This window comes from Sorex fumeus, unplaced genomic scaffold, assembly GCF_029834395.1.
Source record: "Sorex fumeus unplaced genomic scaffold, SorFum_2.1 ptg000072l, whole genome shotgun sequence".
Taxonomy (NCBI): Eukaryota; Metazoa; Chordata; class Mammalia; order Eulipotyphla; family Soricidae; genus Sorex; species Sorex fumeus.
In genome coordinates, this window is record NW_026606129.1 from 44,080,615 (window position 1) to 44,092,927 (window position 12,313).

At 43.1% G+C, this 12,313-nt stretch overlaps 2 protein-coding genes across 2 annotated transcripts in view; one reads left to right on the plus strand and one right to left on the minus strand.

Moving 5' to 3' along the window:
* The window catches only part of ULK4 (unc-51 like kinase 4), a 583,905-nt gene that overhangs the window by 558,212 nt on the left and 13,380 nt on the right, over positions 1 to 12,313 (minus strand). Inside the window, exons 5-9 of the mRNA XM_056128948.1 lie at positions 8,956 to 9,118; positions 5,530 to 5,631; positions 4,678 to 4,761; positions 4,276 to 4,351; positions 862 to 954 (exon numbers count right to left, since the gene is read on the minus strand). Of these exons, the coding sequence (XP_055984923.1) occupies positions 862 to 954; positions 4,276 to 4,351; positions 4,678 to 4,761; positions 5,530 to 5,631; positions 8,956 to 9,118 (518 nt within the window). The remainder of the gene's footprint in view (positions 1 to 861; positions 955 to 4,275; positions 4,352 to 4,677; positions 4,762 to 5,529; positions 5,632 to 8,955; positions 9,119 to 12,313) is intronic.
* TRAK1 (trafficking kinesin protein 1) overlaps positions 1 to 12,313 on the plus strand; it is a 307,958-nt gene that overhangs the window by 49,436 nt on the left and 246,209 nt on the right. The gene's annotated exons all lie outside the window — the stretch shown is intronic.

Consider the following 12,313-nt stretch of genomic DNA (forward strand, 5'->3'; position numbering starts at 1 on the left):
GACACAACAATGCATCACTAGGGTCAGGGAAGTGACTCCTTGAAAACACAAAGTGCCCAATATGTTAGAGCCCTGAATTTGATACCAGCACCCCCCAAAAAGAGCATGACTAAACTCTTTAAGAATCAGTTGTGGGGGGTAGAGCAATATTACAGCAGGTAAAGTGTTTGCCTTGCACACATTCAAGAGGGGTTTGATCTCCAGCATTCCATATGGTCCCCTGAGCACCACCAAGAGTAATTCCTGAGTATATAGACAGGAGTAACCCTTGAGCATCACCAGGCATGACCCCCAAAGCCAAACCCACCCCCCTGAATAAAGATCATTTTGAGGGGTCAAGGCAATAATACAGAGAGCTTGCTTTGTACATGGCCAACACTGGTTTGATCCCTATACCCCATAATTCCCCCAAGTCCTCCTAGGAATAATCTCTGCACACTGCCAGGTAGCACTGCACTGTCCTCCTGGTGCTCATCAATTTGCTCGAACAGGCCCAGTAACGTCTCCATTGTGAGACTTGTTGTTACTGTGTTTGGCATATCAAATACGTCACGGGTAGCTTGCCAGGCTTTGCCGTGCGGGCGAGATACTCTCAGTAGCTTGCCCAGCTCTCTGAGAGGGGCGGAGGAATAGAACCGGGCTTGGCTTGGTGGCCGCACATAAGGCAAATGCCCTACTGCTGTGTTATTGCTCCAGCCCACACTGCCAGATATAGCCCAAAATTAAGAAGAAAAGAATATTTTAGACAAACGTGATATTTTCCTTGATTAAAACACAGGCATCATGCCACACTGTGAGACGAGTAAGCGAGGATGGGTGTTTGAGAGCCCAGCCTCACAGACAAGGAGAAGCCAGGATTACCTGACAATGGAATCCGCGGAGCTGCAGCCCTGAGCTTTTCTCGTAAAGGCATCCTTCCAGAAGGCATGCTTCAGGAGGCCCGTCCAAGTTAATCTTCATAAAACATAAATGTGAAAGTGACATCTTAACATGATGCACTACAGAGAATTCCCAGGACAGGTCCCAATTATATATATACTCAGATAAATCTAAGTTATCAGATTTTATAACTTAGAAACATCTCCATACAAATGTACCCCTGGGATTGTTTTATACTTGACTCTTTCATTTCAGTTAGGCAATTAACCTCTCAGAGAGCAACATCAAAAGCCATAAATCAGAAGCCTTAAATGGTACCGAATGAAAAAAATCTGAAAACTAAGTATTACAAATCTCAGGGTTCACATTACATGGAGATTAATGAAAACATTTTGGGTTCTCAAAGCACTCTATGAAGGTCATGTATACAGAATCTAAAATTGAAAGTAAATGTACCGATAATATCAATTTATAAACTATAATGCTCTAGACCAAGAAGGATACTACACCATTTTAGGAACCCTACTGCTTTTATATATTTCTGTTTTGTAACTTCACTATGAAAATTTCATTCAGAGGCAGGAGTACAGCATGTAGGGTGCTTGTCTTGCACAGAGCCGACCCAAGTTCAATTCCCAGCACCTCAGTTGGTTATAAAAGGCCACCAGGAGTAATTTGTGTGTAGAGACAGGAGTAAACATCTAAACATTGCTGGGTGTGGCCCAAAAACAAAGCAAAAAATAAAATTTTGTTCAGGCAAGCCAGAGAGATAGGACAGCAGGCAAAGTGCTTGACTTGCACAAAATCAACCAAGGAGCAATACCTGGAATCTTACATAGTCCCCCCCAACCCCCAAACCATATCAGGAGTGATCCCTGAACTCAGAGTCCAGAGAAAGCCCTGAGCACCAAAAACCAAAAGAACAAAATCAAAATGAAATAAAAGTATATTCAGAAGGGTCGAGGAATGTCTCAAGGTGCTCATGCTTGGCCTGCGGGAGCCTCAAGGTTCAATCCCTGGCACCACAGATGCCCCAACACAAAGGGAGTGAACCCTGAGCACCACGCCAGGAGTAGGCCCTGAGAACTGCAGGATGTGGATCAAAATCAAAGCAAAGGAAAAAAATCATTCAGAAATAAGCAAGAATATGAACTGTGTCACCAGACTGTCTCAATTCTATTTAGGAGTCAAAAATGCTATCAAGCCAATTGACCAACATTAAAATGACTTTAGGTGGGATCTATGATTCAGACTCATTTCCAAGTTATTGCACTTGGGGGCCGGAGAGATACAACAGCCGCTTAGGCACTTGCCTTGCAATCTGCTGATGTGGATTTGATCTCCGGCCCCACATATTGACCAACAAGCCCCGCCAGGAATGATCCTTAAGTACAGAGCCAAGAATGATCCCTGAGCACTGCCAAATATGGTCCAAAATCCACACAGAAAAGAGAATGCGCATCAAGGTATCATCTGATTGAAATAGAGCATACTGCTATCACTCTCAGCCCGTTCAGCTATCCCCCAGCCCAGAGGACACACTTTTTGTGAAGGGGAAGTTCCCAAGCAGTGCCCAAGCCAACCAGCCAGCAGTAGTTCAATGCTAGGGTCTGAGGATGTGATGCTCAGGCCTTGTGGTGCCGGGGATTACCCTGGCCACCCTGGCAGCTTTGGGGAGCCTCCAGAGCCACAGCCAGGAGGGATCTCCAGGGTCACACTGGCCATGCTATGGCAACTCTGTGGTACTGGCTATCAAACCTATATTAGGAGCATGCAAGGCATGCACCCTCACTGCTTGTACTATCTACCAGAAACACAGTTTTATGCAAACTAAGGCGCCCTTTTAAAACAATACAGTTGAACAATTCTTTGTATACGGGAGCAGTAACTTTTTAGAAGTACTGTAGCACAGTAGCACTGTCCTCCAGTTGTTCATCGATTTGCTCAAGTGGGCACCAGTAACGCCTCCATTGTGAAACTTGTTGTTACTGTTTTTGGCATCTCGAATACACCACAGGAAGCTTGCCAGGCTCTGCCATGTAGGCCAGATACTCTCGGTAGCTTGCTGGGTTCTCCAAGAAGGATGAAGGAATAGAACCCAGGTTGGCCATGTGCAAGGTAAATGCCCTACCCACTGTATTTCATTAATCATTCATATTCACATACTATCCAGGGGTTAGATAGAAATTGCAGGGATTAAAGTCTTCCATGCACTGACCCTGCACTGAATATGGCCCTGAGCACCACCAGGAATAATCTCTGAGCACATAGCCAGTGTTGGATAACACTGGGTTGTCCCTGCTCCTCCCACAGGGAGCTTAGGTTTACTAAATTACTCCCACAACAATGCTCCTGAAACACACCTAATTCCATCAGGCACTAATAGTCCTAAATTGCTTTTCTCTTTCCTTTATGTCATTTGCATGGTTTACTTAGCAATGTCCTTTTTGTATAGACACAGGAAGACAGTTGATGCTATCTATGCTTTTGTAACATGGGACTTAATTGACTCTGAGTTAATATATCTCACTGTGTTCATACAAAATGACTAGAATTATTATAAGAAGTAAATTTACTATAATTGTTTAAATGGATTACTTGCTGAGGAAAGGATAAAGCAATACACTTTGGATGGAATCCTGCCCTTGAGCGAATCTCCTAGTATTTGGGAGTCCTAAACCCTCAGGTGTGATTTTGTCCTTGAGTTAATCCTCTAGAATTTCCCCTGAAGGAGGGGCTTTACCTCTCTTTGTTGTTATGACAATGTTCAACCATACCTATGTGTACCCCCACCCTTCATGATTTCTATATAACGAACCTGTAAGGGGTAAGAGGGGACTAGAAAAGAGAAGGACAGGATGAGAAGGTAGAGGACTTTGAGGTCTACGAGGAGACTAGGATGATGGAACTATGATGACTGGAACTACGACAAAAACTATGACATTATGTGCATTAATGGGAGAGATTGGACTACTCTGGGAAGGAGAGAGAAATAAACTGACTACTGACCAGCCTGGAACCCTGTTTCTCTGTTCCCCAGTCCTTTGTCCGTCCCTTGCTGTGGGCCGGCCAGGGGAATGGTTCTCAACCACTGAACGCTCAAGTCCATGCGTGCCCACACGCTTTTCCTTGGAAACTCACAATTCATATTAACATACTATCCAGGGATTAGATAGACATTGCAGGGATTAAATTCTTCCATGCAGCTGACCCTGCACTGAATATGGCCCTGAACACCACCAATAATAATCTCTGAGCACATAGCCAGGAGTAAGACCTGTACACTACCAGGTGCAGCTCCACCCCACCACCAAAATAATAAATTATTACTGTTATTATAATGTATATAAATAAAAACATATAAATCACATGTATGTATACTTAATCCATACTTACCTCTTCTGAGGATCTTTTTGAAGTAAACCATCAAGCAAATTAATAAAATCTGAAGATGCTTTAGGGAGAGAAGAATCTACAGACAAATTCCCAAAAAGAAAAAAAAGAAGAAAAAGTGATAAGTAGATGAATATATATTCTCCAGCAATGCTTAAAATAATATTATTACGTTAGGGGCTGGAGTTATAGCACAGTGCATAGGGCGTTTGCCTTGCACGCGGCAGACCCGAGTTTGGTTCCCAGCATCCCATATGGTCCCCTGAGCACTGCCAGGAGTGATTCCTGAGTGCAAAGCCAGGAGTAACCCCTGAGCATCACCAGGTGTGACCCAAAAATCAAATAATAATAATAATATTATATTAAGTATGTAAATTAACTTCATTTATAAGAAAGAAATCCTACCTTTTGGAATGGGTGGCAAAGGATTGTCATAATAAATCTTTTCGAGTAAATCAGAAATACTTTCTGAGAAGAATGGTGGTTTTCCTGCAATTACATCAAAACTTGCAAAATTAAAAATCAGCTTGCTATCTCCATCAATTCAAAACAAGTCTCAACTATAGAAGTATTCAGGATTATGCAATTTACAGAAAACATAAATAATGACAGTGATGATTACTAGATGCCTAGTACATACCAGGAATGCTGGTTACTTATTTTTATACTTCTTTAATTCAAAAATATTCATCCTTACAATATGCAACTTCATATATGCACCACTCCCATGATTCAAGAGCTATAAGGATCATTGGACACAACTGGATAATTCCCAGTCACAGAGTCCTTTCTGCTCATAGGACCAAAGGGAAAGCACACTGGTTGAGTCAGGCTTCACATGAGGAGGCTCTTGTTCAGTTGCTGCTACAACCCAGCACTGCTAGAAGTGACCCCTGAGCACAGATCCATTTTAGGGTTCACCCCTAAACATTGCCAGGTATGGTCCCAAACCAAAAATAGTAACTAACAATAGTATCTTCAGTAGAAGATAAAGCATCATTTTTAATAGACACATTACAGTATTACAGATGATTATTATACCAAAACTTAAGAATCAGCATATACTATCACCAGATAATGTAACAGATATACTTATATAAGACCAACATAAAGCATAATCATTTATAATTATATATAAATTTAGAAAGAAATGGTTGTTCTTAAAGAAAAAAAATAAGGCATTTGCAAACTATAGATTTGAAGTTTGTGTGTGAATGTGTCCAGCTGTGACTTCAGACTGAACCAGGAAACAGTCACCTGAGAACATTTCATAAAGGAGACAGCCCAAGGACCAGAGGTCACTGGTGGTGGAGAAGTCGGCACCCCGCAACACCTCTGGTGCAGTATAGATAAGGGACCCTAAAACAAAGCACAAAAAGCAGCCGTCAAGAAAGACCTGTGAGGGAAGGCCCAGTGATGGAGAGTGATGGAAGGAAACCTGAGCAGGAACATGACTTCATATAGAGTTCACTTAAAAACAAAATCTTTTCTGTTTTCAAGGTTCCATTTTGGAGGGTAAGAATATAAACAGGAGGAGCTGGAGCAATAGCACAGAGGCTAGGGCATTTGCCTTGCACACAGCATACCCGGGTTCAATTCCCAGCCTCCCATATGGTCCTCCAAGCACCGCCAGGAGTGATTCCTGAGTGCAGAGCCAGGAGTAACCCCTTGGCATCGCTGGGTGTGACCCAAAACCAAAAAAAAAAATATAAACAGGGGCCCAAACACAGGACATTATTTATGGCGTATGCCTAGCAAGTGCCTGACATGGGTTCAAGTCCCAGCACCACATCTTCCCCCGAGCACCTCTGGGTGAAGCCCTGTATGACCCCAGTAGTGGTGGGGTGATCTTGGTCTCCTAGGCACTGTTTCCTGGGTCCAGGCAGCATCACACTATGAGGCCACTGAACTGAACCAATAGTCTAGTTGGCCAAGATTCACAGCAGGAATCCCAAACCTCCTGAGCACCACTGGGAGACCCAAAATATATAAATACACACATACACACACAACACACACATAAACAGGTTTTTTTTAAGTATAGCACCTTTCAAATATGTCCTTTTTAAATAATATTTCAAACAGTCAGGGTCAAGAAATAGTTAAGTGGGCAGGGTGCTTGCCTTGCACATGGCTGACCCAGGTTCAATTCCCAGCACCCCAGATAGTCCCCTGTACCCTGCCAGGGATGATCCCTGAGCACAGAGTCAGGAGTTAGGCCTGTTTTCTTTACCAAGTGTGGTTAAAAAAAATTAAAATATTGTATCAAGCCGGAGCCATAGTTCAATGGGTAAGGTATTTGTCTTGTACACAGTCAACTTGGGCACAATCCCCTGCAGCCCATATGGTCCCCATGCCAGAAATAATTCCTGAGTGCCAAAAATAACCCCTGAGCACCACCAGATGTGGCCCCCATCCTGCAAAAAAAAATTAATTGAAATATTGTATCAGTGGGAGAGATGGCACAATGGGCTGGAGCAGAGCTCTGCATGTGAGAGCCCTGGGTTCAGTCCCTTGCAGGACTCCCAGCATACCTGGAGCAATCCTAAAGCACTAGTCCACAAGTGGTTCCCAAGCACCTCCGGGTATAGTCCAAAATGTTGGGGGGGGGGGCGGAGGGGGGCTGGAATCTGCATAGTAAGTTCAATAATAGCCTTATAAATGTTATAAAATTACTTTAGGGTCAAAAAGGTAGCAGAGGGATTAAAGTGCTTATCGTGTATGTGGTTGACCCTAGTTCCATCCCTGGCACCATATATGGTCCCCCAACCACTGCCAGTAGTGATCCATGCACACCAAGTCAGGTGTGTATCACCCCCCACCCCCACCCCCCCCAAAATAGAACAAAAACCTTCCAGAAGACCCATTATTGAATGATTTCAATCCAATAAAAACCTGCCATCCATTCATTCATTGCCATCCATTCAAACCACTCATTCATTTGGAGTGGTTTTCTGCACATGAATGAGTTCAGGAGGTAAGAGCAGCAGGGAAGGTGCAGACCAACAACATGCAGGTTATTGTGACCAGGTGAAGAACGTGAGAGGTGAGAACTTGGCTAATCTGGGTCCTCTGAAAACTGGACTCCGAAGCAGAATTAATGATGCCAGGATGCTCTCACAGGAAACCCTGTGAGGCCAACAAGACTAGGTCAGACCTCATGGTATATACAAGTGTTTTGTTCATTATTTACGAACCTCAATGCACACTGGGCCCTGAGGGATGAGGGAGGAGACAAAGACTGAGCTCTCATGAACTGCAAAGAAATTGAAGTAATCTTACTTCTTTCAGCTTCCTGCTACAGGGATATGAAGATGAGGAGACTGTGACATAGGTGGTCAGGGTCAATGGGCACAAGGGCAACCTCCAGCCTGGGCAAAAGGACAACCCTCACCTCGGCTCAATCTCAAAAATAACATCATCGCTTCCAGAAACTGACGTGTTTCTCTGCAACAGAGCCCACTTCTTACTAAAAAAGGAGTGCTTCCATTGTGCACTCTTGAAACATAACACCTTCCTTGATTTCTATCACTGAATCACAAACACTAGTTCAGAACATAATGTTCTCCTGAGGCAGTGCCTGACAGCCCGTTACACAAAATGCCAGTCATCCAAGGCAATGACAATTTTTTTTTTGATTTTTGGGTCACACCCGGCGATGCACAGGGGTTACTTCTGGCTCTGCACTCAGAAATCACTCCTGGTGGTGCTCAGGGGACCATATGGGATGCTGGGAATTGAACCTGGGTCGGCTGCATGCAAGGCAAACGCCCTACCCGCTGTGCTATCTTTCCAGCCCCGGCAATGATGATTTTAAAGAGCTCTTCCTGAGCGTGAAATCTGACCTCATGCAAGTCTGATCCTGAATCTTCCATTTCCTTCAGTCATATTGATGAGTCTGGGATTAGCTTCCTATTCTGCATCCCTTTCCCTCATCTCTATCGTCCTGGGCCTCAAGACTACCCAGCACAACAATATCGCCCTCTGGAGGGCCCTTTTCTTCATGGCTAAGTGTATGGCCCAAGATCTCTAAACCCCTAGAGAACTTGAGGAGAGACTTTTACCACTTCCTTCAAAAGTCCTGGAGGGATGGGTACTGGATCACTGTATAACTGAAACCCAAGCAAAAAATTTTTAAGTCTACAACTGCACCTCATGGTGTTTCACTAATAAAAATTAAAAAAAGAAAAAGAAATAGCACTTCCTACTCTTCCCATGAGTAGAGACATCTAACACCCCAATCCCCAAGTTACTATCAAAAGCACCTCCAAAAAAAGTGTTCCTAATAATTGCAAATGATTAGCTACTCAACAACATCAAATAAATATCCTCTGAGCTACAAGGAAGAACTGAGCATAGTTCTAAACACCCAGGACACAGAAGGAAGTGAGACAAAACTCCCTCCTTACATTTCAGTGAGTGATCCAAGGACATGATATAGGCTTTGCGAGAGGTTCCAGGACTTACACAATATTTGATCCCCATGAAAAATTCAGACCATGGACAAAGTCATCCTGTTCCCAGTCATATGTCTTCCAATACATTATTTGACTGACTAAACAAAAGGTCCACATTCTATTCTAAACACATGACCTAAACAGTCTCCAGCTAGAGTTAAAATCTTTAAACTTAAAAAAGTAAAAATAAATAAAATAAAATAAAATCTTTAAACTTGCCACATACCTTTCACTCTACTTTTCATGTTTTTCTTCAGTGCATTTTCCCCGCTGTCACCTGCTCCTTCATCTGCTGCCACCAAAGCAAAGAACTCTTCCAAATTTTCACCTTCCACTTTTGCCAAGCAAAAATTACTGAATTTCAATGTGCCGGGTCCTTCCAAGAGTATCTATAGAGATTTTTTTAAATGTGTTCAGAAACAAGTTCAATTTAGTTTACAAGTCCATCCGTACCTTTTATAATCACACCAGAGAACTTGAAACATGAATCGGTTTACTTCATTGTAATGCTTATTTTTAAAAATGAAGCTAAAGAAAGATAAATCCAACATTTTAATAATAAGGGGTTCAAGTGTTAAATTTTACATTTTTAGAACTCAGGATTAGAACTTCAGACTACTATAGAGATAAACTGAAATTATACCTCAGAGGGCCTTTATCACAGATTGGCAGGTCCTCAAGCTGCCAAATACAATTCATGACTAGAAGTTAACTGCTAATTATCAAAACAAGGCTGGGAATCATGGTTAGTATATTTTTTCCTCCAGAGTCAATGGAACAATTTCTGGGGCCAGGGTGATGTCTCGAAAGGCAGAGCACAGGCCTAGCACATGCTATTTCATTCCTAGCACTGCCTGCCCCCTTTTCCAGTCCTACCTCGAGTGGCCCCTCAAAAGTATTTCTGGAGTTGGGCCAAAAAAAATAGTACAAACGTTCAGGCATTGCTTAGTATGTGACTATAGCCACAGCCCTGGTTTGACTCCTGATACCACGTAAGATACCAGGGCTGGAGCGATAGCACAGCGGTAGGACATTTGCCTTGCACGCTCCATCCCGGCCGACCTGACTTCGATTCCTCTGCTCCTCTTGGAGAGCCCAGCAAGCTACTGAGAGTATCTCGCCTACACAGCAATGCCTGGTAAGCTACCCTTGACGTATTTGATATGCCAAACACAGTAACAACAAAGTCTCACAATGGAGACATTACTGGGCCCGCTCAAACAAATCGAACAACGGGAGGACAGTGCTACCACATATAAGCCCCAAGCAGACAGGCAGGAATAAGCCCTGAGTCTTAGACCCATGCAGGACACAAAAATATACCAATTTTTTTTCTGGGGAATCGCAAATGATAAAGTACACTTTCATTTGTTTATTGACTTGGTTTGGCGACCATACCCAGTGGTCTGATCCTCAGCACTTAGTCCTTACTCTGTGCTCAGGAAGAACCATATGTGGAGCCAAGGAGTAGGCAGGGGCCCGAGAGATAGTACAGCAGGTAGGGTGGTTGCCTTACACGCAGCCCACCCAGGTTTGATCTCTGGCAATCTATATGGGCCCTGAGCACCACCAGGAATGATTTCTAAGTGCAGGGCCAAGAGTAATCCCTGAGCAACACCCAGTGTGGCCCAAAAACAAAAAGCAAAACAAAACAAAACAAACAAAAACAATAGGCAGCAAATAAGGCAAGTGTCTCACCCCTGTACTATACTACCCCATTCCCTTCCTTTTTTTTTTTTTTTTACAGAATACAGAATTTCATCAATTCACATGTGTACTGCTCACACATCCACAAACAAAGTTCCAGGGTCTCCCAAAAGGGATTTTTGAATTTTTAAGCCATTTTAAATTTACCCTTAACTTCTAGTCACAAATACTAAGGATGTTCATAAGTCTATAAAAGTGATTTTTTTTAATTTCTTATCTTGTTTTTTTTTAATTTTAATTTTTTTTGATAAATCATCGTGGGGTACAGTTACAGACTTACAAACTTTCATGCTTACATTTCAGTCATACAATGATCAAGTACCCATCCCTTCACCAGTGCCCATTCTCTGCCACCAATGATCCCGGTATCCCTCCCCCATACTCCAACCCGCCTCTGTGGCTGTCTCTCCTTATGGGTGTTGTGGTTTGCAACAGAGGTACTAAATTGCTATCATTAGGTCTGTAGTCTACTTTCAGCACACATCTCCCCTTCTGAGCGAGCCCTCCAAGCACCCCATACTTGGTGTTCCCTTCTCTATCTGAGCTGCCCCCTCCCCCTGAACATGAGGTCGACTTCCAAGCCATGAGCAATCCTCCTGGTATTCATCTCTACTATTCTTGGGTGTAAGTCTCCCATTCTGTTTCTTTATATTCCACAAATGAGTGCAATCTTTCTATGTCTGCCCCTCTCTTTCTGACTCATTTCACTTAGCATGATGCTCTCCATGTAGATTCACTTATATGCAAATTTCATTACTTCATCCCCTCTAACAGCTGCATAGTATTCCATTGTGTAGAAGTACCAGAGTTTCTTTAACCAGTCATCTTTTCTCAGGCACTTGGGTATTTCCCAAATTCTGGCTATTGTAAACAGTGCTACAATGAACATACAAGCACAGATGTCATTACCACTACATTTTTTTGTACATACAGGATATATTCCCTGAAGTGGTATTGCCGAGTCAAATGGGAGCTCAATTTCTACTTTTTTTGTGGATTGTCCATACTGTTTTCCAAAAGGGCTGGACCAATTGACATTCCTACCAGCAGTGAAGGAGAGTACCTTCTTCACCACACCCACACCAACACCGGTTACTTTTGTTCTTTTGGATGTGGGTAAGTCTCTGTGGTGTGAGATGATATCACATTGTTGTTTTAATCTGCATCTCCCTGATGATTAATGATGAAGAGCATTTTTTCGTGTGCCTTTTGGCCATCTGGATTTCTTCTTTGACAAAGGTTCTGTTCATTTCTTCACCCCATTTTTTATGGGGTTGGGTGTTTTCTTCTTGTAAAATTCAACCAGTACCTTGCATATCCTTGATACCAATCCCTTATCAGATGGGTATTGGGTGAATATCCTTATGAAAGTGACTTTTAAATGTTTCTGAGGACCCAAATCTCTGGCAAGCTTGTTCGTTTTTGAAAATTCATTTGTCCCCATGTCCAGTTTCTAATTTAAGAGGTTTGGTGTGGGAACCAAGAATCTGCATTTCAGGAGCTGGAGAGACCGTGCAGGCATTAAGATGTTTGTGGTGCATGAAACAACTCTGGTTTGAACCTTGGCACTGAACATGGTGCCCCGAGAACCTCCAGGAGTAATAACCCCTGATCACAAAGCCAGGGGTGAGCCCTGAGCATAGCCAGGTGTGGCCCATAATCCCTGCCCCTCAAAAGATGAACCTGCATTTCCAACAAGTCCCCAGTAGTGCTGACAGCTTTGGGGAACACACTGTGAGAACCACTAGCAGGGGTCACTAGCAGAGACTTTGTCTGATGCAGTCCAGAAGATCTTGTAGATTCCTGACTACACAGCTCTACAATCACCAACAATACCTTAATGACAGGGTGTGGCTATTCCAATATAACATTACAGA